Raw genomic sequence first — 23,064 nt, 5'->3', positions numbered from 1 at the left:
TGGTTGTTGGGGTTTTTTTTTTGTTTTTTGTTTTTTTTTAACTCTTGGGGGAGGGGGCTTTGTTTGGACGGCTTGGGCCCTTTAAAAAGAGAGCAGTCCCAAGCTAAGGTGCATCCATCGCACGGCATTTGGGGGCCAACCAACCCACAATATTTTACCACCTGGGAAAATACTATGGGGTTTGCTAAACTGCAGTACCAAATATTGCAGTTTGGTAAACCCCTGCCATCATTTGCCCTTCTGCAGCTTAGAAAAATGACCCTTTTAAGGGAGTCTTATCTGGTCCTGCACCGCTGTTTGCCATGGCTGAGGGATGTGGGATATTTGTGATGTCAGAAAATAGGCCACAAGTTTGCAAAAAAAATGAAACCTCTAGGTTGCAAGACAGCATGTAGCTGTTACAACTTTCAGAGCAGAACTGAGTACGGATAAGGCAAACCACAGATTTAGACTGCTTCCTCATCCTTTCATTAGCATGCAAAAACTAGTATTTTCATGACAATCTGATGGAGAGCAAAATGAGATCTCAGGAAGAGGTGGTAGAGTGCAGTTAAATATCTTACTAGTCTGCTGCTGAATATCCTTTCAATGCATGCAGCATTAATTCACACACACATATCTCTTCTTTTGAAAGCAGTCAAACTACAGGAACAAGAATAAAAACCCCTTCAAACTCACATCATCATATTCTGCCACATCCAAAATTAGCTCCTCTACTACTTTTACAGGCAATATTACAATCCCCCATAGAGGGAAAAAATGATAATCACAAAGAAAGGCAAAAAACCAAGAGAAAAAAGAAACCATGCCAAGCCTCAATGTGGATTTTATCATATCAGAGCAAAGACAGTAAATGAGCCTTTAAAAGCCAGGAAACAATTGGGCTGCACATATTTGATTGATTTAAAAAAAAAATCCCAGATCAATATGCGGAAGCTGTTAAGAAGTTACATGAGGCATGCACAGCCCTTTAATGCTCTTCACCAAATCCAGAAACAATCGTGTGGTCTGAATGCATCCCATTAAACGAAAAATGATTGCGACGTGGCTGAAAACTGGATAGAATCTCTGTGTATCGTGCGTAGAGCAGGGAAACGCAATCCTGTGCTGCCATGCTCCAGGGCACAGCACACAATGCTATATAGTGTGGCATCGAAGCTCAGGACTAATGGATTTAATGTTTGCTTGGTGAGGAGGGAGCGGGGGAAGGGGCAGTTTTTACCAAGCTTTCATTTCAACAAAGATTACAAATGCACAAACTCAGTTTTAAGAGATTTCATTTTAACATTTTATAATAAATACTTTGTGATCCGGTGCATTTGGAAATGGCCTAGCATTACATCTGAGGTTTCAGTCCTTTGTCTGCAAATCTCTTTCCATAAGCCAACGACACAGCTGTTCATGTCCCAGATAATACAGTAAATATGGGAGAGTTAATATCCAGCTCTAAAGTTAGCCAGGTAAATCTGCTTGGAGAAACAGCTGTCCTAAAAGTTACCCAGTGGCTAAGCTCCAGTGAATATCTGGATAAAGTCATCCAGGTAACTTTCCTGCTTACAGACTTCTGAATTGACATGAGAGCTTGGTAGAAACTGCCATCTCGCTCCACCAAGCAAATAGTAAAGCCATCTTTGGTCTTCAGCTGCGATGTCAGGGTCTGCTTTTAGTCCGCCAGCATTTCCTTAAATGCCGAAATGAGATCCATCAGTTCTAGCACTTCATTAAGTCTGATCCTCCTCAGTCATCTGCGTGGGGCAGCCCAGAGATCCACACATCTGAGTCACTGCAGTTTATGTTTGGTGCGCTGTGCAGTTCATTCTGACATTTAAGATTCTCTACTGTCAGCTTAGGACTACATGAAAAACCCATAACCAGCATTCACAGAGAAAGAAACACCTCTGCCAGACAGCTGCATGGCAGAAATGCAACCCTGGCGGACACGATAACACCCGGGGCTTTAGAAAGCAGAACAGTTCTCCAGGAAGAGATAGCATTCATTTTAACCTGCCATCCATCAGACTGGTTTTACTAAGGATACGACCATCCTAAAGTCTTTTATAATCAGTAAATTAAGAGACTACAACAAGCAAAGCTAGGCACAGCATCAGTCCATGCACACTGCCTCTGGGCTATGGCCTAAACCTTCACTGCAGACTGCTAAAAAGGCTGCATGTTCCCACAGGCAGTCTGGGACCACTCGTGGGGCCTGCCCACAGATTGCCAGCAAATTCCCACCGAAAGCGGTGGTATTTTCGTGGGCTACATAATAAAGCACCTCTCTCCATTGTTTACAGACCCTGGGCTCTGCAGGAATCACCTGATATTCCAGTACTGAACCTATTACAGCCCTGCCAGTTCCTACGGATTCCCCGTACATCTTTCTCCACAATCAAACAGCTCTGTGGAGAGGAGTCAGATTTTAAAAAATATCATCTCCTGGAGCTTTTTGTTTAATTGAACTCTCAAATGGAAAACATGCAAACTATTCTGGGGTTAATGATGCAGCACTAGCAGGAACTGTTTAGATAATTCAATTTGCGGTTAAAAAAAAATTATTCAACTTGCCCTCTTGCTTTTTCTTTATTCCTGAGAAGACAGGGCTTTTATTTAAAAAAAAAAAAAAAAAAAAAAATTCTTCTAACTTAACTGGGGCACTGATATTTATCAAAACCAATGAAAAAAAAACAAAACCCAACCACCAGAAAATGGTAATATGAGATTCCAGTCCAAATTTAATACAGAATGAGAAAGAGGATCATAAGATATGACTGAAGCAATCTGAAAAAATGTAGGTAGATATAATTAAGTCCTTGATCATATTGGTTTGCCTTTAAGACATTTCAGATCGTGATCCACCTAACCCTGCTTGACATGAAACACCGGAATGATGGGTGGGAAGCTGGACCACAAATTTCGGGTCTGTCCTCTAATTAAAATTGCACCACAGGCATCGCACTGATGCATGTAAAGCATGAATTCAGTAACAACTGAAAGAGCTCTGTGCAGGAAGGACATTTAATTTCACTTTTAACAAATGTATTTTATAATGCTGACGATATACAGCTTTACATTCCTTGGTCTTCTGAAAGGAAATTTTCCCAATTCCTTTTTGCAAATGTGCATACAAACAATCAGTGGCTGGTTAAAACAGACTGCATTGGCCTTGAATGTTGCTAAGATGACGCTGCTGTGGGTGAACAGACAACTGCCACAAATGATTTCAGTACCTTCGTATAGGATGACGTGGCAACTATTAATTGCCAGTGAGGTCCGAAACATTAGGTGCATCTAGATTCACAAGTGACACTTAAGCACATTTAAAGAAAGAAGCTAGTAGTATAGTGTTTTATAAACAAAACTGGTAAGCCCTTTCAGGAAACTTTTTATCTCAAGACTCGTTTAGGTCAGGCTTCAGGCTCTACCGTTTGGACAACTTGACTATTGCAATGGTCTGTATGTTGGTTTGCCCTAACACACATTAAGAGCCCCAACTGATTCAAACTGCAGCTGCAGAACATATTAGGACAGAATTGGAAACACATGTTCAAACTAACATGCTGTGACTCCTGGGGTTCCACAAGAGTCTGCACTTTTGGCAACCCTTTTTAATATTTATCTTGCCCCACTATGCAAGGTTTTTGCCTGTCTTGACATTAATTATCGTACTTTCACCAAAGACATTCAATTTTTCATTCAAAATTCAATGGATAGGTCTGAAACCTTTAAAATGACCTCATTGTGTTTGCAATGTGTAAACCAATGGCTGTTTCATATCAAATCAATGTTAAATATTGGTAAAACAGAGCTGATTGCTCTTCGCGAACTTCCTCTTCGAAACATTCCTGTTTCACTTGATTTTAATGGTCATATCATCCCTGTAACTTAGGAGTTCTTATTGATTCAAATCTATTACTGTTCCCCCAGATTAAATCAGTTTTTAAGGCACCATTTCAATATATGGATGGTCAGCAGATTGCGACCAATTCCTGAACCTGGCAATTTTCATACCATCTTACAAGCTTTGGTATTAAGTGGACTCAAATATTGCAATGCTGGATATACAGGTCTTCCAGCAAGTGCTGCATGCTCTTTACAGCTGGTTCAAAATGCGGCAGCTCGTATTTTGACAGGCAGTCCTGTGCAAGACCACATAACCCCAATACTGTTTCAAACTACACTGGATTACCAGTTAGATTTAGAATTCAGTTTATTGATTCATAAAATCATTCACGGGTAAACTCTGATTGTTACATTACCCACTGTTCTGAGAATATACAAAACCCTCCCATGCATTAAGATCAGAAAGAAAATGTCTGCTGGGAGCTCCATCAATCAAACTCTCACACGTAGGTGTGATGAGAGACAGGGCTTTCTCAACTGCTGGACCACTTTTGCAGAATGCGCTGCCCAATCAAATACGAACCACTGAATCCCATGATATATTCAAGGAGGCTTTAAAAACATATTTGTTTGCACAAGCATATAATGTGCAACAGGAGTAGGCTTCGATTGCTCCTTGAAACAAGTGTGGTACTAATTCGTTCTGACTAGAATTAAGTGTAGCAATTGGCTTGTAACAATCTCAGGATGTCTGCCTAGACTATAATTGAGCGTTTTGATATCATTGTGCCATCTGAGCAGCAACTTCGTGTCAGGTTCACCATTTCAGCAGAAAGGGTCAGGTTAAATTCTTTTATGATTTATTGTGATATGTCTGAATATTTTACATATGTGATTTTAATACTGTAAACCACTTCAAATGCCAATTGCCTGTGAAAAATGCGGGCTATAATTCTAATAAATTCAAATTCAAGGCTGCTAACTGCAGTTAAATCTTTCGTACATATTACACCTACATTGTCTGCTCTCCATGGGCTAACCATGAAGTGGTGTTCCCAGTTCAAGATATAGGTAACTATTCACAAACTTTTATATGCAGATTTATTAGATTGTAAACTCTGAGAAGGAACTATGTTTTCTGTGCGTGTACAATGCTGAGTGTGTCATGTGATGCTAAAGAAATGTTAAGTAGAAATAGCAGTAGTAATAATAGTAGATGATGCTTGCAAGCCACGCCCAACTCAACGTTCACGATCCTCAGGTGAGTATTTGTTTGCTTGCTGTCCCGTGATTACATGGCTTTAAACTGCAAATTACTCATGCACAAGCATTTTCTTATGTTGGACTTACTCTGTGGAACATTTATCAATTGATTTGCACAAAGAAAAGGATATTACATTTTTTAGGAAAAATGTAAAGATGTCCAATTTTAATGAGGCATAGAAATGATATGTTGGACCTAAAAGTTTGTTATTAACTGATTTTGGGTTACTGGCTATTTTATTGTTTTAAACTATGCTGAATGTTGATTTTATGTTGTACCTTATGTCTTATTTATGGATCCCCCCCCCCCCCCCCCCCGCCTATTGATACGATGACCAGGAAGCAGCGGAATATAACAATATCTAAATAAATAAACAAATAGGAAATGCGGCCATGGTGACAAGCAGAGCATTTTATTCCAGAGATGTACAAAGACATAGGAAACATGTCAGGACAAAAGAAGGAAACCAAGAAATGGAAGCAGCAGGATTAAGATGCAGACATTTTAAGAAAAAGCTTTAATATTTGTTTTTAAAATTCTTTGAGGAATTCCACAAACTCATCCAATACTCATGAAAACCTACACAACACAGCCTACACAACATCTGTAGCATCTTGCTGCAGTTTCTGCAGCACGTGGTGACTGTGGAAAGCTGCAGGAGCACAACGGAATATGTCCCCGTTGGTCAACTGAAGCATTAATCCTAGACAAAATTCCTTACTATATCAACTCTTCTGTTTCTTGAATTTGCTTCCTTTCTGGGCTTTATTCCAAGGCCTTCTGTCTTTTCTTTAGTTCCAATGTATTTTATTTTTTTAGCCTTTTATAGTTCTTTGGCATAAAACATTAAAAAAAAAAATCGCCACATCCCTTTGTTCTAAAGGATCCCCTACCCCAAGCTGCAGCTGTTGGAGCAATAGTCATGCCTTGCACATATCAGAGGGATGGCATCATCCCGATTTGCTTTGGTTCACAATGGTTAGAGTGACTGAGTAGGATAAGCTTTTAAAATCAGAAAGGGATTTTTCTGAAAAGAAAAATAAACTAAATTAAAACACACAATTTTTGCTTATAGCATTGTATTGGAGGGCAATTTCAAATCCAATTACCTGGGGTAAATTGGCTTGTCTTAAAATCTAAGTTAATATCATAGTTTTACAGTGTCCTCTCAGAGCTCCACAATGCTCAACACTAGTAAGCTGATCGATAGTTGGAATCAGGATTTGATAATGCAGTTAACGGATGAAGATTGGCAATCTATCTGAAATGATGCACACAAGTATCTTTATGTTGCAAGAGAGCAGAGGGTTCTTATAAAAGTTTGCATCGCATAGACAGATATCCTATCTTTTTCCTAAAAATTGACACGTGGGCTAGGAAAATAAAGGTTTTTGTCTGCACATGTGGTGGACATGTCTGTGCTATTCAAAACCTCTAGCAGGAAGTGGGAGAAAGGTTGAAAATAACTGGTACTAGTATAAATCCAACTTTTAAATTATGTCAGCTGGGCAAATGGGAAGGCACTTCAACAACTGGCAATACAAAAAACTAGCTTCGCAGTTGATCGATGCAGCTAGATTTGCAATAATGCTGCAGTGGAAGCAGAGACCAAAAACTCAAGCAGGCCGATGCAGTATAGTGCGCTTAGGTTAGCACACCGGCAACAGTCTATTGGACACGCGTTTTGCGACACGTTAAAATAACCGCTGATGCAATACTGCGATATCATGTCCAAAACGCATGTTCAATCGAGCACATAGCTAATAGCGCTCATCACATGCAAATTTCATGTAGATGAGGCTATTACCTATTACCCCGTGATGCCAAAAATTGCCGCACTGCCAAGGCACACATTTTAACGCAAATTTAATGCCTGCCCAGGAGCTAGTGTTAAAGCATGCGGCACTCAAGGGCTCACCAAAAAACCCAAAAAATCCTGCTTTCTGTGATTCCTCCTATTAGTTTCATCGTAATACTAAGCAGGAAGAACCATAGGGCTCAACAAAAAAAAAAAAAAAAAAAAATTATCCTGCTTTCTGTGGTTCCTCATCGGGAGAACCACAGAAAGCTGCCTCTCCAAGGTCTGCCCAACTGGAAACCCTGCCGGCAGTAACCGAAGGAGTAAATAAATCAATATTAAGTGTCGGGCACTTAATATTAATTTATGCACACCTTCATTTACTGCTAATTGGTCCTCTTCATTGTCACGTGTCAGCAAAAGGACCAATCCCCCCATCACGTGTCAGCAAAAGGAGTCAGTGAAAAGGACCCATTGGGAACAGCTCTGCCGGGGGTGGGGAGAGAGCTCTGGCCAGGCTGTTGTGGACACACAGCCACGTCTCCTGGGCGCCCGATGCGGAGCGCCAGGGACGCACAAATTACCCATTGTGTGCCCCTTTTAGCGTGCCAGCTCATTTGCCTATTGCATTGAGCGCTCAGGAGATGTTTGGACGCACGTCTTTTTACGCGATGGTAATGCATTGGCCTGACGGCGTGAAACTCAAGCAGTAGCCTTGATGGAAGTAATGAAATTATCTAGATAGCTATGAGGAGGTGTGGAATTCATTCTAGAAGTTCTATAAAGCTACAAGTTAATACAAGATAAAGATTGACACTAAGGGGTAAATTTCAAAGGTGTTACATGCATAAAATTAGCATACACATACATAAGTAGCCTGCCACTCAGATTCATGCTATTTTATAAACATCAAAAACACATGTGTATTTTTGGTTTTCACACGTGTATTTACCTGCACAGAAAAGGAGTGGTCTAGGTATTCCGGGATGGGGCCAAGAGGAATCCACCCTAAGTTGCTATGTTATAAGATCTATGCGAATACATTACACAACTTATTCACACAATGATACAGCTGTTGATTATCTAGTGCAAATGATATCAGATTCATCTGTTGTCTGCCACTGTTAGGTGAGAGATCTGGATGAACTGGTGGGAGTTCAGGATGAAGTACTAGGAGGGTCTCTATGAACTAGAGACGGACTGCTGAACTGGTGGAGGTATCGCTATGAACTAGAGATGGACTGGTGAACTGGTGGAGGTATCGCTATGAACTAGAGATGGACTGGTGAACTGGTGGAGGTATCGCTATGAACTAGAGATGGACTGCTGAACTGGTGGAGGTATCGCTATGAACTAGAGATGGACTGCTGAACTGGTGGAGGTATCGCCAACTGGTGATTTCAATTACGCACGCATGTGTTAAAATATACTGACTTCTGCATATAAATCAGGAGTTTACATGAGGAAGTTTTTTGGGGGTTTTTTTTACATGTAAGACATACACATGTATGTTTATAAAATAGGTGACCCAAAGAACACGCATTCAATATATTTCAGATATTCGCACATAACTAAACATACATGCATACACTGAAGGGTAGACAAATGCATATTTTATAATCTGTATGTACCCGACACATGCAGCTTATAAAATGCGGTAGTAGACTTCCATATGGCCATATACATGGGTAAAATGGCAGAGGTGTTTAAAAGTTATCCCCTGAAAGGTGAATTTTAGAAGGCTGGTGCAGATATCGATTAGGGGATGCGCGTGCCCAGCGGATTTTAAAAGTTGCCCAGATACGTGCGCATCTCCTGCAGCGCACACATCTTAAAACCTTTCAAGAAGGGGCGGGGCCTGGCCTGGGCATGACGGGGCCTGGCCAAGAGATGTGCCCGTACATACTCGCATGTCCCGGCACGCGCCGGGGTCCCCTGCTGGGCAAATTTACTTCTGCTCTGGATGGCGTGTAAGTTAAAAAATAAGATCGAGCCATTCTGGAGGAGTTTAAAGGGTCTGCGGTAACTGGGGGGTGGGAGTATTTATTTATTTAAAAGGGTTCACAGACCACTTTTACAACTGGACTGGTTGGCTATCAACCCTGGGGGGCTGGAGGACCGAGCTGTTAACTAGGAAAATTGGTGGACGAACTAGTAAACTGGTAATGGCCTCGGTGCGCGTCCCTTTTAAAATCCCCAAAACTTACGTGACAGAAGCGGGATCTGCGCGCCCATGTGCGCACCTGTTTAAAATTTAGCGCACTTGCGCACAGCCAGACTATTTTATAAACACGTGCACATCTACGCGCGCATGTTATAAAACAGCGACGTCCCTGGGTGTGGGCTGCCGCGCTGGTTTGAAAGTTACCATCATAATGTACGGGATGTGACTGCTGAGAAAGGGGGCCCGGTTTGCAGTAAGGTGGGCATCTGGAGTGCTTATAACCAATCTATCCTCCTGAGAGTGGCTAAAAAAAAAAAAATAGCACTGGGTTCACAAAACGAGCGCTTATTTATAGCTGCGTGAAACAGGGGCAAGGTGGGAGGGACACAAGAGCAATGCATACTTGGCATTTTCAAAAGCTCGCGTGCTGTTTTAACCACACCCCCCCCCCCCCCCCCCCCTCACCACCATTCTGCTGCTGGCACAAATAGCAGGTGCAAAGCTCACGGACGCTTTTAATGCACATACATTTTAGGTTGGCTAATGATGAAAGGGAAACCACCAATTTAGTCTCTTTTGAAAATTAACTGCAAAGTTCGCATGGTTAAAGTACCCGCAAAGGTCTGCAGCTACATAAGCTGCTCAAAACCTGCCCCCGTAAGACAGTCTCTTCCACTTCAGCACCCAGCATTTAGTCACCCAAAGTAACCCCCTTAACAGATTAGTGAAAGACTGCTACAAAGCCCTTTAGAGCTAAAATAATATTGGTCAGCTTTGCACAAACAAAAAAAACCGCCTCTTTCTAGCTTACTTCATAAAAGGACTAATTCCCAACTGGAGCACGCAGGACTCGTGTTCCCCGTTATTTGCATCCCTTTAAACCACTGAGGCATCACTTACCTCCGCCAGCCTGTAGGGAAGAATGAGTCTCTCACCAACGGTCACCGTCTTCCTGGTAATCAAGGCCTCAAACAGCATCTCTTCTTTCACCTTAATGCAAATACAGAGACAGCTAGCAAGCTTCAATGTCAACCTTTAACAATGCCCTCTGCCTAATCCCAAATACTGACCCAGTGGGCACAATCTAGCCAGAGAGAGAGATACAGTGCTGGTCGTAAAACCCCAAACAGACATTGTGTCTGTTATGTAAACCCCAAGGACAGAGTGACTGCCATCCAACTCTAAACCCACAGTTAGAATCGGTCATTCAACCCCAAACACAGGCCTAGTGCCTGCCTGACAGGAAATCACAGACACAGTTTTTTTTCCATTCAAAGCCAAACAGATGAAAAGCCTGTCATGCAATCCTAGTACTGATAGTGCACTAGTCTTCTAAACCCAACTAGAGACACAATACCCCAATCCAATCTCAAGCCCGGACACATGTGCCATCCAGGAACACACAGTGCACACCATTTACCAACAAGCCCAAGCACAGAAGCTGTCGCCCAACCAAAGACATGATCCTAACACCCATTATAAACTGCAAATACAGGCATAGCATCAATCTTATTTATTTATACATTAAAACACCTCAAACTTATCCAATCATAGAAACACCCTTAGGGCTGACCCGATAACTAAGTGTCGGGTCTGATTTGCAAACCGGGTTTCTGTTCCAAGGGCCAGCCAAGGCTAGGGATGCTGCACAGGCAGTGTTTACAGCCCATGAGATGCTTGGGCGTGTGGCGGGGGAGGGGGGGGGGGAGACGAGGAGGAGGCTGAGTCTCAGCCATCATGCAACCTAGTGACCAGACTCAGAGTGGGAAGGGCTCCATGGTCTACAGCCCCTGACCATGGACTGTCACTGAGATGACGGGGCTAGATGGGAGGGGAAGTATTTATTAAAAAAAAAAAAGAAAAATGGGGAACCCCTCCGACTGAGTGAAAACGAAGGCTCCTAGAGCTATAGCCCAACAGAGGCTTGTATTAATTAGGCTGCAAACCCAGATAACCGGAGGAAACTACCAGACACAAAAACAGCATAAAGACTCTGACCCTTCATCACCTAATCCCAAACACTACTACATTTGCCATCCAATTTCTGAGGTGCTGGTCTGCCAGCCTTTGCTCATTTTTATAGCTGTTTTGTGTGCACTGTATTGAAAGCAGCTCAGTGCATTTATTTATTTAGTTATTTCAGCATATTTGTCTTCCGCCTCTACACAGCTCCAGGCAGCCTGCAGTTAAGTGATTCATTAAGTTGCTTTAATTGGGGAACACCTTTCAGTGGAATGGGTTGAGGTTTTGTTTTTTTTTTTGTTATTTAGATGTCTTTCTCTCTGCAAGACAGAACTTATATAGAAGGGCATGGGCAACCAATAAATATTTCACAATATCGGTGCCCATTCAAGATTTACTGTCCCTAAATAAATACTCTGGTACAGGATCTCTGGAGTTCCCATGACTGACGAGATCTGCATTAAAGTACGTGGCTACAACCTTCAAGGGTTTGCCTGAAAACACCACCTAGCGCTGATGTTCATTCTGTATTCAGCAATGCAAGAGCCAACACCTGCACGAAGGGAGCTCTTAAAATGTAAACAAAGAGGAGTTTAAAAAGGGGTCAAGGCAAGACAGTGGCTCACCTGGGCTTCTATTCAATGGGTGCTTCAGGAACGTGCACCTCAGTTTCCTGGGGTATCCTTTAAAGCGCCTTTAAGCTTGTAGCCTGAAAGGCTACTCTACCAAACTTAGCATTAATAAGGAACCTGGTCAGCTCCACCAGCTCAGCCCCCATCACTTACACTTATGACGTTGATTTCTAGGTCAACGTCATTAGTGTTGACCTAGAAGTACTGCTACACTTCTAGGTATATCCCTGAAAGCCTGAAACCCTTCTGCCCTGTTCTCACCCTCATGTTTGGGTCTCCTGAGCGACTCTCTAGCAAGTTTTTGGGTAATAGACTTAGTTTTGGGGTACTTGCCAGGTTCTTATGGCCTGGATTGGCCACTGTTGGAAACAGGATGCTGGGCTTGATGGACCCTTGGGTCTGACCCAGTATGGCATTTTCTTATGTCTTCCATCACAATGCTTCTCAACCCTTTGTACGCCAGGGACTGGCTAACTACCTTCCTCAAATTTATTTGGCATGTTTTATAATCCGCATTCTTCAACAACTGATGGACGCGGAGTATAATATCCCAGTCATAAAACCAATACTATAAAATAACACACTAGATGCAGCACTAATGAGCCAGCGGGAGGGGTCTCCCGGAAATTTAAACAGTGTGTGTGTGGGGGGGGGGGGGGGGGGGAGGACATTCGCCATCCTTCACACTGTCTTTAGCTTCACGGGTCAGCCCTGCAGCAAGTCTGTGCCATTTTAAGAAGGTAACTAGCCAGTTTCGATTTTTTTTTTTTTTTTAATAAATTACATCTTTATTAGATTTAAATCGTTTACATCTAATAAGATTAAAGAAAACCATGACACAGTACATCATCATGCAAGAAATAGTTCAAAGGGCAATTATATATCCGTAAATACATGACCCAGCCCACATCTAAGGGGGCAAACAGAATAGAAAAAAACCATCTAGAAAGAAACAGAGTATTCAAAGGGAGAGAGTGGTCCCTTACAAATTAATATCTACCAACGGCAGCCTTCTAACCTAATGCTTCTACACAAATATAGAGTACCAATCTCCAGTTTTATCCCTCAGGAAAGCTTCCTGGTATGTGTGGGGATCAGTAAATAGAAACCTATTTTTCTGGTAAGCAACTAGACGCTCGCATGGAAATTTGAGGAAAAAGGTTCCCCCGGGGACAATACTTTTCGTCTCAGCAATAGAAATTGCTTCCTGCAACACTGAGTTGCGTAGGAAACATCAGGAAATATTTGTTACCTTCTGTCCACAAAATAGAAAAGTACTCTCTCTATCCCTTCCCTCTCACTGCCAGTCAACAATATTGTCTTCAGAAAAATTTAAAATAAAATGACCTCCCTTTCCCTCCTGGCCGGCCACCAGCTGATCACTGGAAGACACATTCCTTTCTCTCATTTCAGAAAGAGAAATATCCCTCTCTCCCTCCCCCACCCTGTTGGCCACTAGCTCCACATTACAAAAAAACCTAAGAACCCCTCCCTCTCTCTTCCCCCCACTCCCAGCAGCCATTAGTGCCCCTGGCCTGTGGACTTCTTTTTCCAGCTGGGGCTGCTTCTCAGACAGGGGGCGCGGCAGCCGCTGCATGAATGGTTAATGAGCCAGCATGAGACTGAGTCAGTGTCTGCTCCGCTCTCCTGGCCCTGATCCCTCCTGCTTCCTGTGCGGGAGGCGGAGCCTGACAGCAGAACAGACTCTGACGCCTTCTTACACGCTGGCTCCCCGCCTAGCACCGGGGGCCTCAGGACCGGCTCTCTCACTGAATGAAAACGGTCGGCAGGGCAGGGCGGGTGCTGGCCATGGCCCAGGGTGCAGGGCAGGTCTCGCTCCTCCTCTTCGTTCTCCTGCAATCCCCTCCACTTTACGGGCTGGCAGCAAAGCTGATGGGGGACCGGTGTGGGTCCGTGGCTGAGAAACCCTATCCTACCACACACATACAACTGTAAGAGTTTTCTGAGAATCCAGTGGCTGGTGGCCTTTATCACTTAAGTTTCCGCTCTGCTACTTAGTATTTTCCTAGCTTAGAAAAAAAATTGGAAACAAATCCTGGAAAAGGAAAACAAAGGTAAAAACCAGACTAAAAAAGTGAAGAAGTTAAAATTTAACCATGGACTGTCCCAGGGAAGTGGATCTTTAAAGACTTAGTGAAGGGTGACAGGCAGCTAACTCCACCACTATAAATGTCAACAAGGGGAAGAGCGGCGAGGACAGAGCGTGCAGACCCCCACGAGCATGGCCAGAAGCCAAGGAAAGGGTGAAGATTTCTCCTCCAGCAGTGCTGGACTGCAGTAATGCACCCTCCGAGCTCAGGCAAGAAGCGAGAAGTATTATCTTATTTAAATCTCTACAACTGGACAGCTAGCAAAGAAAAGCCCTCTCCTCCCCCTATTTCTGTTTCCGTCAGCTCCGTTTCTTCCATGGCAGGATACAACAATAGAAATCAGGAGGAGGAACGCCATTCTCAATCCATTAGCAAGCACCTCAGTCTGCCACAATAATACCATTAAAAACAACAACAACAACAAAAAAGCACAATACCTTAAAATACAAAGCGTAAGACACAGCAAAAGGAAAAAATGAAATGTTTGCATGCTTACCTCCAACAGCTCAGAGACAATTGGGAGTACATCAGGGTTACAAATATCTATTGAGTCATCCCGGTATGTTTTCTTTTTGTAACGGATATTGCCCAAATGCAGAATTGCCGATAAGAGAGAGAAAATCCTAAGAAGGCAAAAGGTACACAGAAATGAGAAACATGGTTGCCCAATAGTTGGATATCAAAAGACATGAGAAGGGGGTGCATGATCATAGCGGATATCCGCCTGCCTCTGGCACTCGAAAGCATGAGACCAATGAAGGTCGTGTGACTTAAGCAACTGAACAGTGCCGACTTTCCCGGAGGGGTTTCTAAAAGGATATTTATAGGGAGGTTATTTTCTAACTGCCCACATCGGTACAAAGTCCGTGAGTGCTTTTTAACCATCTCCTTCACCCCAATTTTCAAAATGAAAGCACGTGCATACTTATTTTGAAAATTATCCCAGGAAAACTACCTGCACACATTTCGTCCTGCTATCTTGTGCTGGAAGATTTCCAGAGAAGAAAAAGTCTGCACATGTTTTAGAAAATCAGAAGCCTGCGTGTAGGTGCACGCCCCTCCCCAACAAACCTCAGCACAGTTAAGGTTACGTGTGCAGTGACAGCCCGCGTACAAAGTTTAACACATACAAAGAGGGGAATTTTCCAAAATTCTTCTTCCCTGGGAGAAGCACTGCTTTACCCACAGAAATGGCTTTGAAAATGGCCCTCTTAATGATTTTGTATTGTTTGAACCTGCCCCATTCCATTATTTATTTATTTTTATTTAAATGTTTTAGATACCATCATTCCATGTGAGAATCACTAGATCATAACGGTTTACAGGTAAAACATTCAGAATTATAATGAGCTACAAGGTGGACAAATGTTCATTATAAACGGAAGCAATACAATGACAGAGGGGGCGGATTATTCAGCAGCCAATCACAACCTAGGGTTCCTTCCTAAATTTTACAATGCTGCATTTGAAATCTGATGAAGGATAATCTGTACCTGAGATCATTCTGGTTTGGAGGAAAGCGGTTTGGTTTTGGTTACTTCCAAATTTTGATTTATTTTAAAAAGTTGCACAGTTTGTGGTAGTTACTGGTCCCATTTTCAGAAGCACTTCAGTCATTCAGTATGTGTGAATTCCATGCCGAGCATGGCACCATGTGCTCATGGAAAAGGCTAGGCTAGATTTATCATCCGATTCGACCCACGCGCTGAGCCTGTGCACTAGTACATGGGGGGATGCTTTTTGGAGGTCCAATGCTGAAAACAGATGCGGAACTCACTAGGCACAACTGACAGAAACTTGGCATGAAGACAATCTTCACTAAAACCTGGAGAACAATTTATAACCCAGATAATCAACTAACAGAAGATCAGGGACAAAGTACTTCTCAATCAAAATGATTCAGCAACAGACAATATTAATTAAACCTAAGACCCAAGATAAATTCAAACACAAGGACCATGAGTGGCCAAAAACTGAACTTCTCTCTTCCCTGGCCCCTAAAACTTGCCTAAATTTAAAATCTATTGCCTTACTTGGGCTCTTTTAAGAGAAGCCTGTGATCTTGGGGTGCTTCTGGCTTCTTAATTGTCTTTAAAAGTCAGATTAAAGCAATCACACAATTTGCCTTCTATAAGGTATATTTTAGGATTTTCAGACAGTAGTCCAATCATTGGTTTTATATACCAGTGATTATTGCAATTCTCTGGTTACCTGTCTCCTCAAGGTTCTTATGTTAATTCATAACGACATTCATGGCAAGGGCCATCATTATTTTAAGCAAATTCTGGCACCGTATACGACTGGTGTTCTGCTCCTCTGGGAAGGTCTTGTTGAAAGTTCCCTCTTGCCATGAAATCCATCTAAGGCTAACATGGCAGAGGGTCTTCTCAGTCGCTGGATGTTTATTATGGAATTATCTTCCCAGTGACCTCTGTGAGGAAAAAGAATTAAGGGCCTGCTGTATTCTATATTTTTTGATAGGAGTAAATTCTATAAAATAGCATATACGTGCATTCGTAGCATGTGCACGATGATGTGCTATTTTATAAACGTCAAGAGTATGTGTGTATTTTCCATTTTGTGCGTACATTTTACTAGTTGGAAAAAGGGGCCGACCAGGGGAGTTCCAGTGTGGAGTTCAGAAATACATACAATAGGAGCTATTTTGTAAGAGATATATGCATATACATTACCAAACTTATTCGTACACTTTTACATCTGCTCATTGACTGGGCCAAGTGAAATTGGACTTGTCTGTTGGCTGCAGTTTTTGAGTGGGAGGTCTGGGTGAACAGGTGGGGGTTCAGCGTGAGGTGCTAGAGGATCCAGATGAACTGAAGACGGACTAATTGAACAGGTGATTTCAAGTTCACACACAAGTATTTTCAAAATGGTATATGTGCATACTTTATAAATTACCTGCCTCTGCATATAAATCATGGATATTACGCATACATGTTATATTGTTTATGCATCTATAATATATGCGTGTATGTTTATAAAATAGGAAAATATTGCATTAGGAATATTCACGTATACTGAAACATATGCATGTACTTTCAGAGCAGAACTACGATATCTTATAAACTATGCAGCCCCAGTTTATAAAATACTAGCATAAATCTCCACAAATCACCTTACGCACATACACGCCCTACTGCAGACAGGTTTGAAAGTTAGGTTCTTGGTGTTTTAATTCTTACAGATAATTAGCAACTGACTAATTGGGTTGTGAATCTGCAGCTTTTTACCTATATTTTATAGTAAATTTTATGTTTCTTTTTTGAATGTTTGGATCAGGCTGATCCAAATGTTCATTTGATATGCAAGGTTTTGTTTTGTGTGTTTATTATGCATATAACTTTGTGATCCGCTACAAACATTTTTTGGACAAATACCTCTTCTTGAAAATAAATAATTGTTAATTTGACAAAGAAGAGTCTCAGAGTACGAAATACAGTAGTTTATTTTATCTTGATATATCACTTAATCAATGGCAGTCACAAAGCAATTACCAAATCGAATAAAATATGCATTAAAGTAGGGTCTAAGATTCAAAAGTATCCAGGTATGTAACTTATAGAGTCATTCACATTATTTTGCGATGTGCCGGTATCACGGCATTATTTAAATTAGGGGAAAGGGAGGAGATGGGTGGAGTTATCTCCTGGCAGCGCTGCTGCCGGGTGCCCACTATCGCCTCCCTGTTCCTTTTTTTTCGCGAATCTAGAGGTTAGCCGGATATGACTTCTCCGGCTAAGTTACAAGGGATATTCAGTGGCACTGCCGCCAAATATCTGCATACAAGTTGCTACTTCGCCGGAGAAGTCATATCCAGATAAGTAGCGCCACCCACAAAGTTCTCCAGATAAGTGATAATCCTACTTAACCAGCTATCAAGCACTGAATGCGCTTTGAATATCGGACCTGTAATATCTAATAAAACCTTAGACTCCCAATGACCCCTTCCCATCAAATATCATAAAATCCAAACATAAAAACATTCACAGCTGCATCGTGCTCATCCCCTCAACTGTCCAACATCCTATAAAATAATCTCTACAGGGACAATAAAGATACAAAATACAATAATCATACTTTACTTAGAAAAAGGCAGCATTGTGAAAGAGTGGCCCTGAAAACCCTCCTTAACCAGTGCTGGACTGGTCCATCTAGACTGGTCCATCTTAAAAGATAGAAACACAGGTAGCTCTGAGGGCGGGTCCTCGGAGAGCAAGGATATGAGTTTGGACCTCGTGGGGAACGAATGGCCAGGGTTTCCAAGAGAAGGCAGTTCCCGTAAGAGTGTGAATACGGAAGGTAAATGCTAAATGTGATTGTGGCTGAAGGTAAGTCACTTATCCTGGACAGTTTGCTTGTGGAAAATAAAGCTTTATGGAAGGACCAGAGTTCAGCATAAATCTGTCCTCTGGGAAGTTACAGTCCATTTGTGCTATCTCCCAGGCACATACGCCACACATAGATCTACTACAGTATTTCATAACACGCACATATCTCCATCCTAAAACAGACGCGTGTATATAAGGGTGCGTGTGAATACATGCAATACACTGAAACCACGTATATCAAAGTTCTGACCGTGCGTACTGTGCCCATTTTTTAAAAAGATACATGTGCATATATTTTATGCGTGAAAGTAAAACAGGACTTACCCTTTTAAGTCCCGATTTACACCCATAAATCGGTGTATTTTAAAACATGCGCACGTCAATATTACTAGTTTACCAGTAAGTCCACCAGTTCACCCAGTCCTTCTCCAGGTCATCGAGACTCTCCTGGCTCTTTAGCCTGAACTCCTCCCAGTTCACCCAGACCTCCCACCCAGTCAGTAGAACACAATAAACACATTTAATACCACACCAGATAATTCGCAGATGTAAAAAATACACGAGTAAGCTGGAAAATGTACATGTGGAAGTGTCTTTTAAAATAGCAAATTACGCAAGCAACTGTCAGCTCCGCCCCAGACCACCCCTTTTTACACGCATATATGTACATGCAAAAGTGAAAATATGTACATATTTTGGAGCTTTAGAAGTCAATAATGAAAGATAAGTGTTTATGTAAGTGAGCCAGATAAAACTTATTCAAAGCTACTTAGCCAGGTAAGTGGTGACATATCCGATTAAGTGGCAGCCGCTGAGTGGTCGCCACATAGCTGGATAAGTCATTTACCTGGCTAAGTAGATAGCCAGATAAGTCAGGGATGGGCAATGGGTGTAGCAGGGCGGCGCTACTTATCCGGATAAGTGCAATATTCAGACTTGTCTGATTAAGTTAACTGGTTATAACTTATCTGGCTAAGTAGTGATTGTAGTGTTTTTGGCCTCTGTTGGAAACAGGATGCTGGGCTTGATGGACCCTTGGTCTGTCCCAGCATGGCAATTTCTTATGTTCTTATGTATGTTCTTATACATGGGTATTCAGCAGCATAGCCATGCAGCTTAATATCCCATGTAAATTAGCTATCGTCCCTCTTATCAAATACAAAATACACGAGTAGAGGCTACTTACACACGTATATGCTCATTTTTACACGCGCAACGTTTTGAAAATTCACCTTTAAGTCTCAAGAGAAGCCCTGGAAACTACCAATCAAGCCTAGTTTCCCCTAAACACTAGTATTCAGCCTCTTTCCCCAACTCTGTTCCAGATTCAGAACAGACCAGCGTTTCCCCCATCAGTGTGCCCTTCAGATCAGATCAGGTGTGCCGCGGAAACGTCACCACTGCCTGATACGCATATCCAGACTAGTAATTGGGCTCTGCTCTCGGCACCCTACAGCAATAAGAGACACCAGTGGTGACTCTTAAAACATGCAGGAGCTCCTTTCTGAGAACATGTGTAATCAATCATACATGCCTTCTCTTCCGAGCTGCAGCATGAGCCCTGCAGGGTGGTAATTAATGGGCAGCATGCCAGTGTGTGCGTGGCACAAAGCAGCTGGGAGCTGCTTTGTGCCACGCACACACTGCACACATCCCTTCATCTTCCTTGCCTTTGAATCCTTTCAGCCTCTGTCTCATCCCCGGGCTGAACGAGACAGGGAGAGAATGCACTGGATGTGACTCACTTCGAGTGCTGGGAGCAGCAGCTCTAGCAGCTGCAAGAAGCCGCCGAGGTAACTAAACTTAAGACGGCTGCCTGCACCACACAGACTTCTCCCTTCTGCACTTTCTTTATAGAAGGAGCTGATGCAATGTGAGGTATTAATAGCATCTTCGCCCCCTCTGTTTTAAAAATTGTAAGAGAGACTGGTATTTCTTTCACTGCTTTCCTAGCTCTTCTCTTAGCCTCGAGTCCTCTCCATGGCCGCATACCTGCTCTGTGGAGGCTGGTGTGGCACACAATTTTGTTCAATGTCCATGAGCCTTGAGCATGAAAACACTGGGAAACACTGGATTAGACAACCATTAATGCTGGCCTCTGCGTTAGAAACCCCCCCCCCCCCCAAAATAGAGAAACTCACCTAATAATTCCTAAACTTTAACCGTAACTGCCTGCCCTAGCCCCTCATCCAGGAAATATTCCCTTCTCGGCATTTAAGTACCCAAATGCCTGCATAAATAACCAGGCCATTAGCTTTTCTCAGAACACAAGCTGGTTTCCAAACTGTTCCACAAGGCACGCACAACGCACCTACGTGCTGCTATCCGTACGGCATTTAGCTGAGCTTGGGAGAGAGACAGGGAATCTAGCAACTCCACCTGCAATGAGAGCAAAGCTGTTCCAGGGATGTAAAGTGTCGGAAGTCCTGCTAAATAACTGAATGTGAATGCATAAATTTTTGTACAAGCAACTGACATGATTTTAAAGTTTATGCACAATTCTCCCGATAACCAGTGGAATTCCCACAGCAAAGATGGGGCATGACCCCTACTTTTTGCACCCGTTAAACGGGCAGCAGTCTTCTGTACAAACTGCAATCGTTTAAGCGCTGCACTCTGTGAATTACAGCAATCTAGCCAGCTCAAAACAAGCAGCGTAGCTAGATCTTTTCTATCTGTCAAAGATAAAGGAAAGAGGTGCAAACTGCTGCTGATACTTGTTTTTTTTTCTACAAACAGTCCCAGTGACTAACCTTATCTCTAACTGGAAGTTACATTTTTTAAAGGAAGTTCAACAGCTTTCACCGAAGCTGGGACAAATAAAAATCTCTTATGGCTACTCACCTAAAGGAAATCTTTTGGGTTCAAACACAGTTCCAGTTCTCAAAACTGTGCACGGTACACTATTTGTGTGTGTAAATGGATACGTGGAGATTTATTTGTTAAATAATAACATAAGTTGCCATACTGGGTCAGACCGAAGGTCAATCAAGCTCAGCATCCTGTTTCCAAAAGTGGTCAACCCAGGATACAACTATCTGGCAAGAATCCAAACATTAAAAAGATCTCATGCTACTAATGCCAGTAATAAGCAGTGGCAGTTCCCCAAGTCATCTTGATTAATAGCAGTTTATGGACTTTGTCTCCAGAAACTTGTCCAAAACTTTTTTAAACCCAGCTAACCGCCTTTGCCACATTCTCTGCCACTGAATTCCAGAGCTTAAATGTGCATTGACTGAAAAATAATTTTCTACGATTTGTTTTAATGTGCTATTTGCTAACTTCATGAAGGGCCCTCTAGTCTAGTTACAAGACTAGAGTTAAAGACTAGAGTCTTTAACTCTAGTCTTGTAACTTTCTCACATCCAAAAAATTGTTATAATATTTGTTAAGTTTCATACTATATTTGTTGTTGTATTGGGAAATGTTCTTTACTTTGTTACTCTCTGTCTTTACTCACATTGTTAATTGTAAACCGGGTTGATGTGATTCCGATCATGAAACTCGGTATAATAAAAATAATAAATAAATAAATAAAAAATAAATAGTCCTTGTTTATCTGAAAGCATAAATAACAGACTCACATTCTAGTCCTCTCATGATTTTATAGACCTCTATCGTATCCCCCTGAGCTACCTCTTCTCCAAACTGAACAGCTCTAACCTCTTTAGCCTTTCCTCATAGGGGAGCCATTCCATACTCTTTATCATTTGGGTTGCCCTTTTCTATTGCAACTATATCTTTTTTGAGATTCGGTGACCAGAATTGCACACATTACTCAAGGTGCGGTCTCACCATAGAGCGATACAGAGGCATTAATGCATTCTCCGTTTTATTCACCATTCCTTTCCTAATTCCCAACATTCTGCTTACTTTTTTGACTGCTGAAGTACACTTAGCCAATGATTTCAATGTACTGTCCACTATGACATCTAGATCTTTTTCCTGGGCGGTTGCTCCTAATTTGGAACCTAACATCGTGTAACTACAGCAGGGGTTACTTTTCCCTATGTGCATCACTTTGCACTTGACCACATTAAATTTCATCTGCCATTTGGATGCCAGTCTTCCAGTCTCACAAGGTCCTCCTGAAATTTATCACAATTTGCTTGTGATTTAACAACTCTGAATAATTTTGTGTCATCTGCAAATCTGATCTTCTCACTCATTCCCCTTTCCTGATCATTTATAAAATATATTAAAAGGTGATGGTCTGAATACAGATCCTTGAGGCAGTCACTGTTTACCTTTCTGCACTAAGAAAGCTGAACAATTAATCCTACTGTTTCCTATCTTATAACCAATTTGGAATCCACAAATTGATATTGTCTCTTATCCCATGACTTTTTAATTTTCTTAGGAATCTCTCATTGAGGACTTTGTCAATGTTTTCTGAAAATCCAAACTCACTACATCTACTGGCTCACCCTATATCCACATGTTTATTCACCTCTTCAAAAAAATGTAGCAGATTTGTGAGACAAGACTTCCCTTGGGTAAATCTATGCTGGCTGTATCCCATTAAACCATGTCTATCTGTATGTTCTGTGATTGTGTTCTTTAGAATAGTTTTCATAATTTTTCCCAGCACTGAAGTCAGGATCACCATTATAGTTTCCTGGATTCCCCTTGGAGCCCTTTTTAAATATCGGGGTTACATTGGTCACCCTACAGTCTTCAGGTACAATGAATGATAGGCTACAAATTATTAGTAATAGATATGAAATTTTATTTTTTAGTTCTTTCAGAACCCTGGGGTGTATACCATCTGGTCCAGGCAATTTGCTACTCTTCAGTTCGTCAATCTGGCCTACTATATCTTCCAAGTTCACCATGATTTGGTTCAGTTCATCTGAATCATCACCCTTGAAAAACGTTACTATAAGAACATGCCATACTGGGTCAGACCAAGGGTCCATCAAGCCCAGCATCCTGTTTCCAACA

The 23,064-nt window shown here is 42.0% G+C and overlaps 1 protein-coding gene across 1 annotated transcript in view; it reads right to left on the bottom strand.

Annotated features, from left to right (window-relative positions):
• The window catches only part of MYO9A (myosin IXA), a 324,407-nt gene that overhangs the window by 172,403 nt on the left and 128,940 nt on the right, over positions 1 to 23,064 (bottom strand). The window contains 2 exon segments of the mRNA XM_029575878.1: positions 9,967 to 10,056; positions 14,268 to 14,394. Of these exon segments, the coding sequence (XP_029431738.1) occupies positions 9,967 to 10,056; positions 14,268 to 14,394 (217 nt within the window).

This window comes from Rhinatrema bivittatum, chromosome 13 (genome assembly GCF_901001135.1).
Source record: "Rhinatrema bivittatum chromosome 13, aRhiBiv1.1, whole genome shotgun sequence".
NCBI lineage: Eukaryota > Metazoa > Chordata > Amphibia > Gymnophiona > Rhinatrematidae > Rhinatrema > Rhinatrema bivittatum.
The sequence above is the reverse complement of the archived record's forward strand: the minus strand, read 5'-3'. Positions and strand labels throughout refer to the sequence as shown.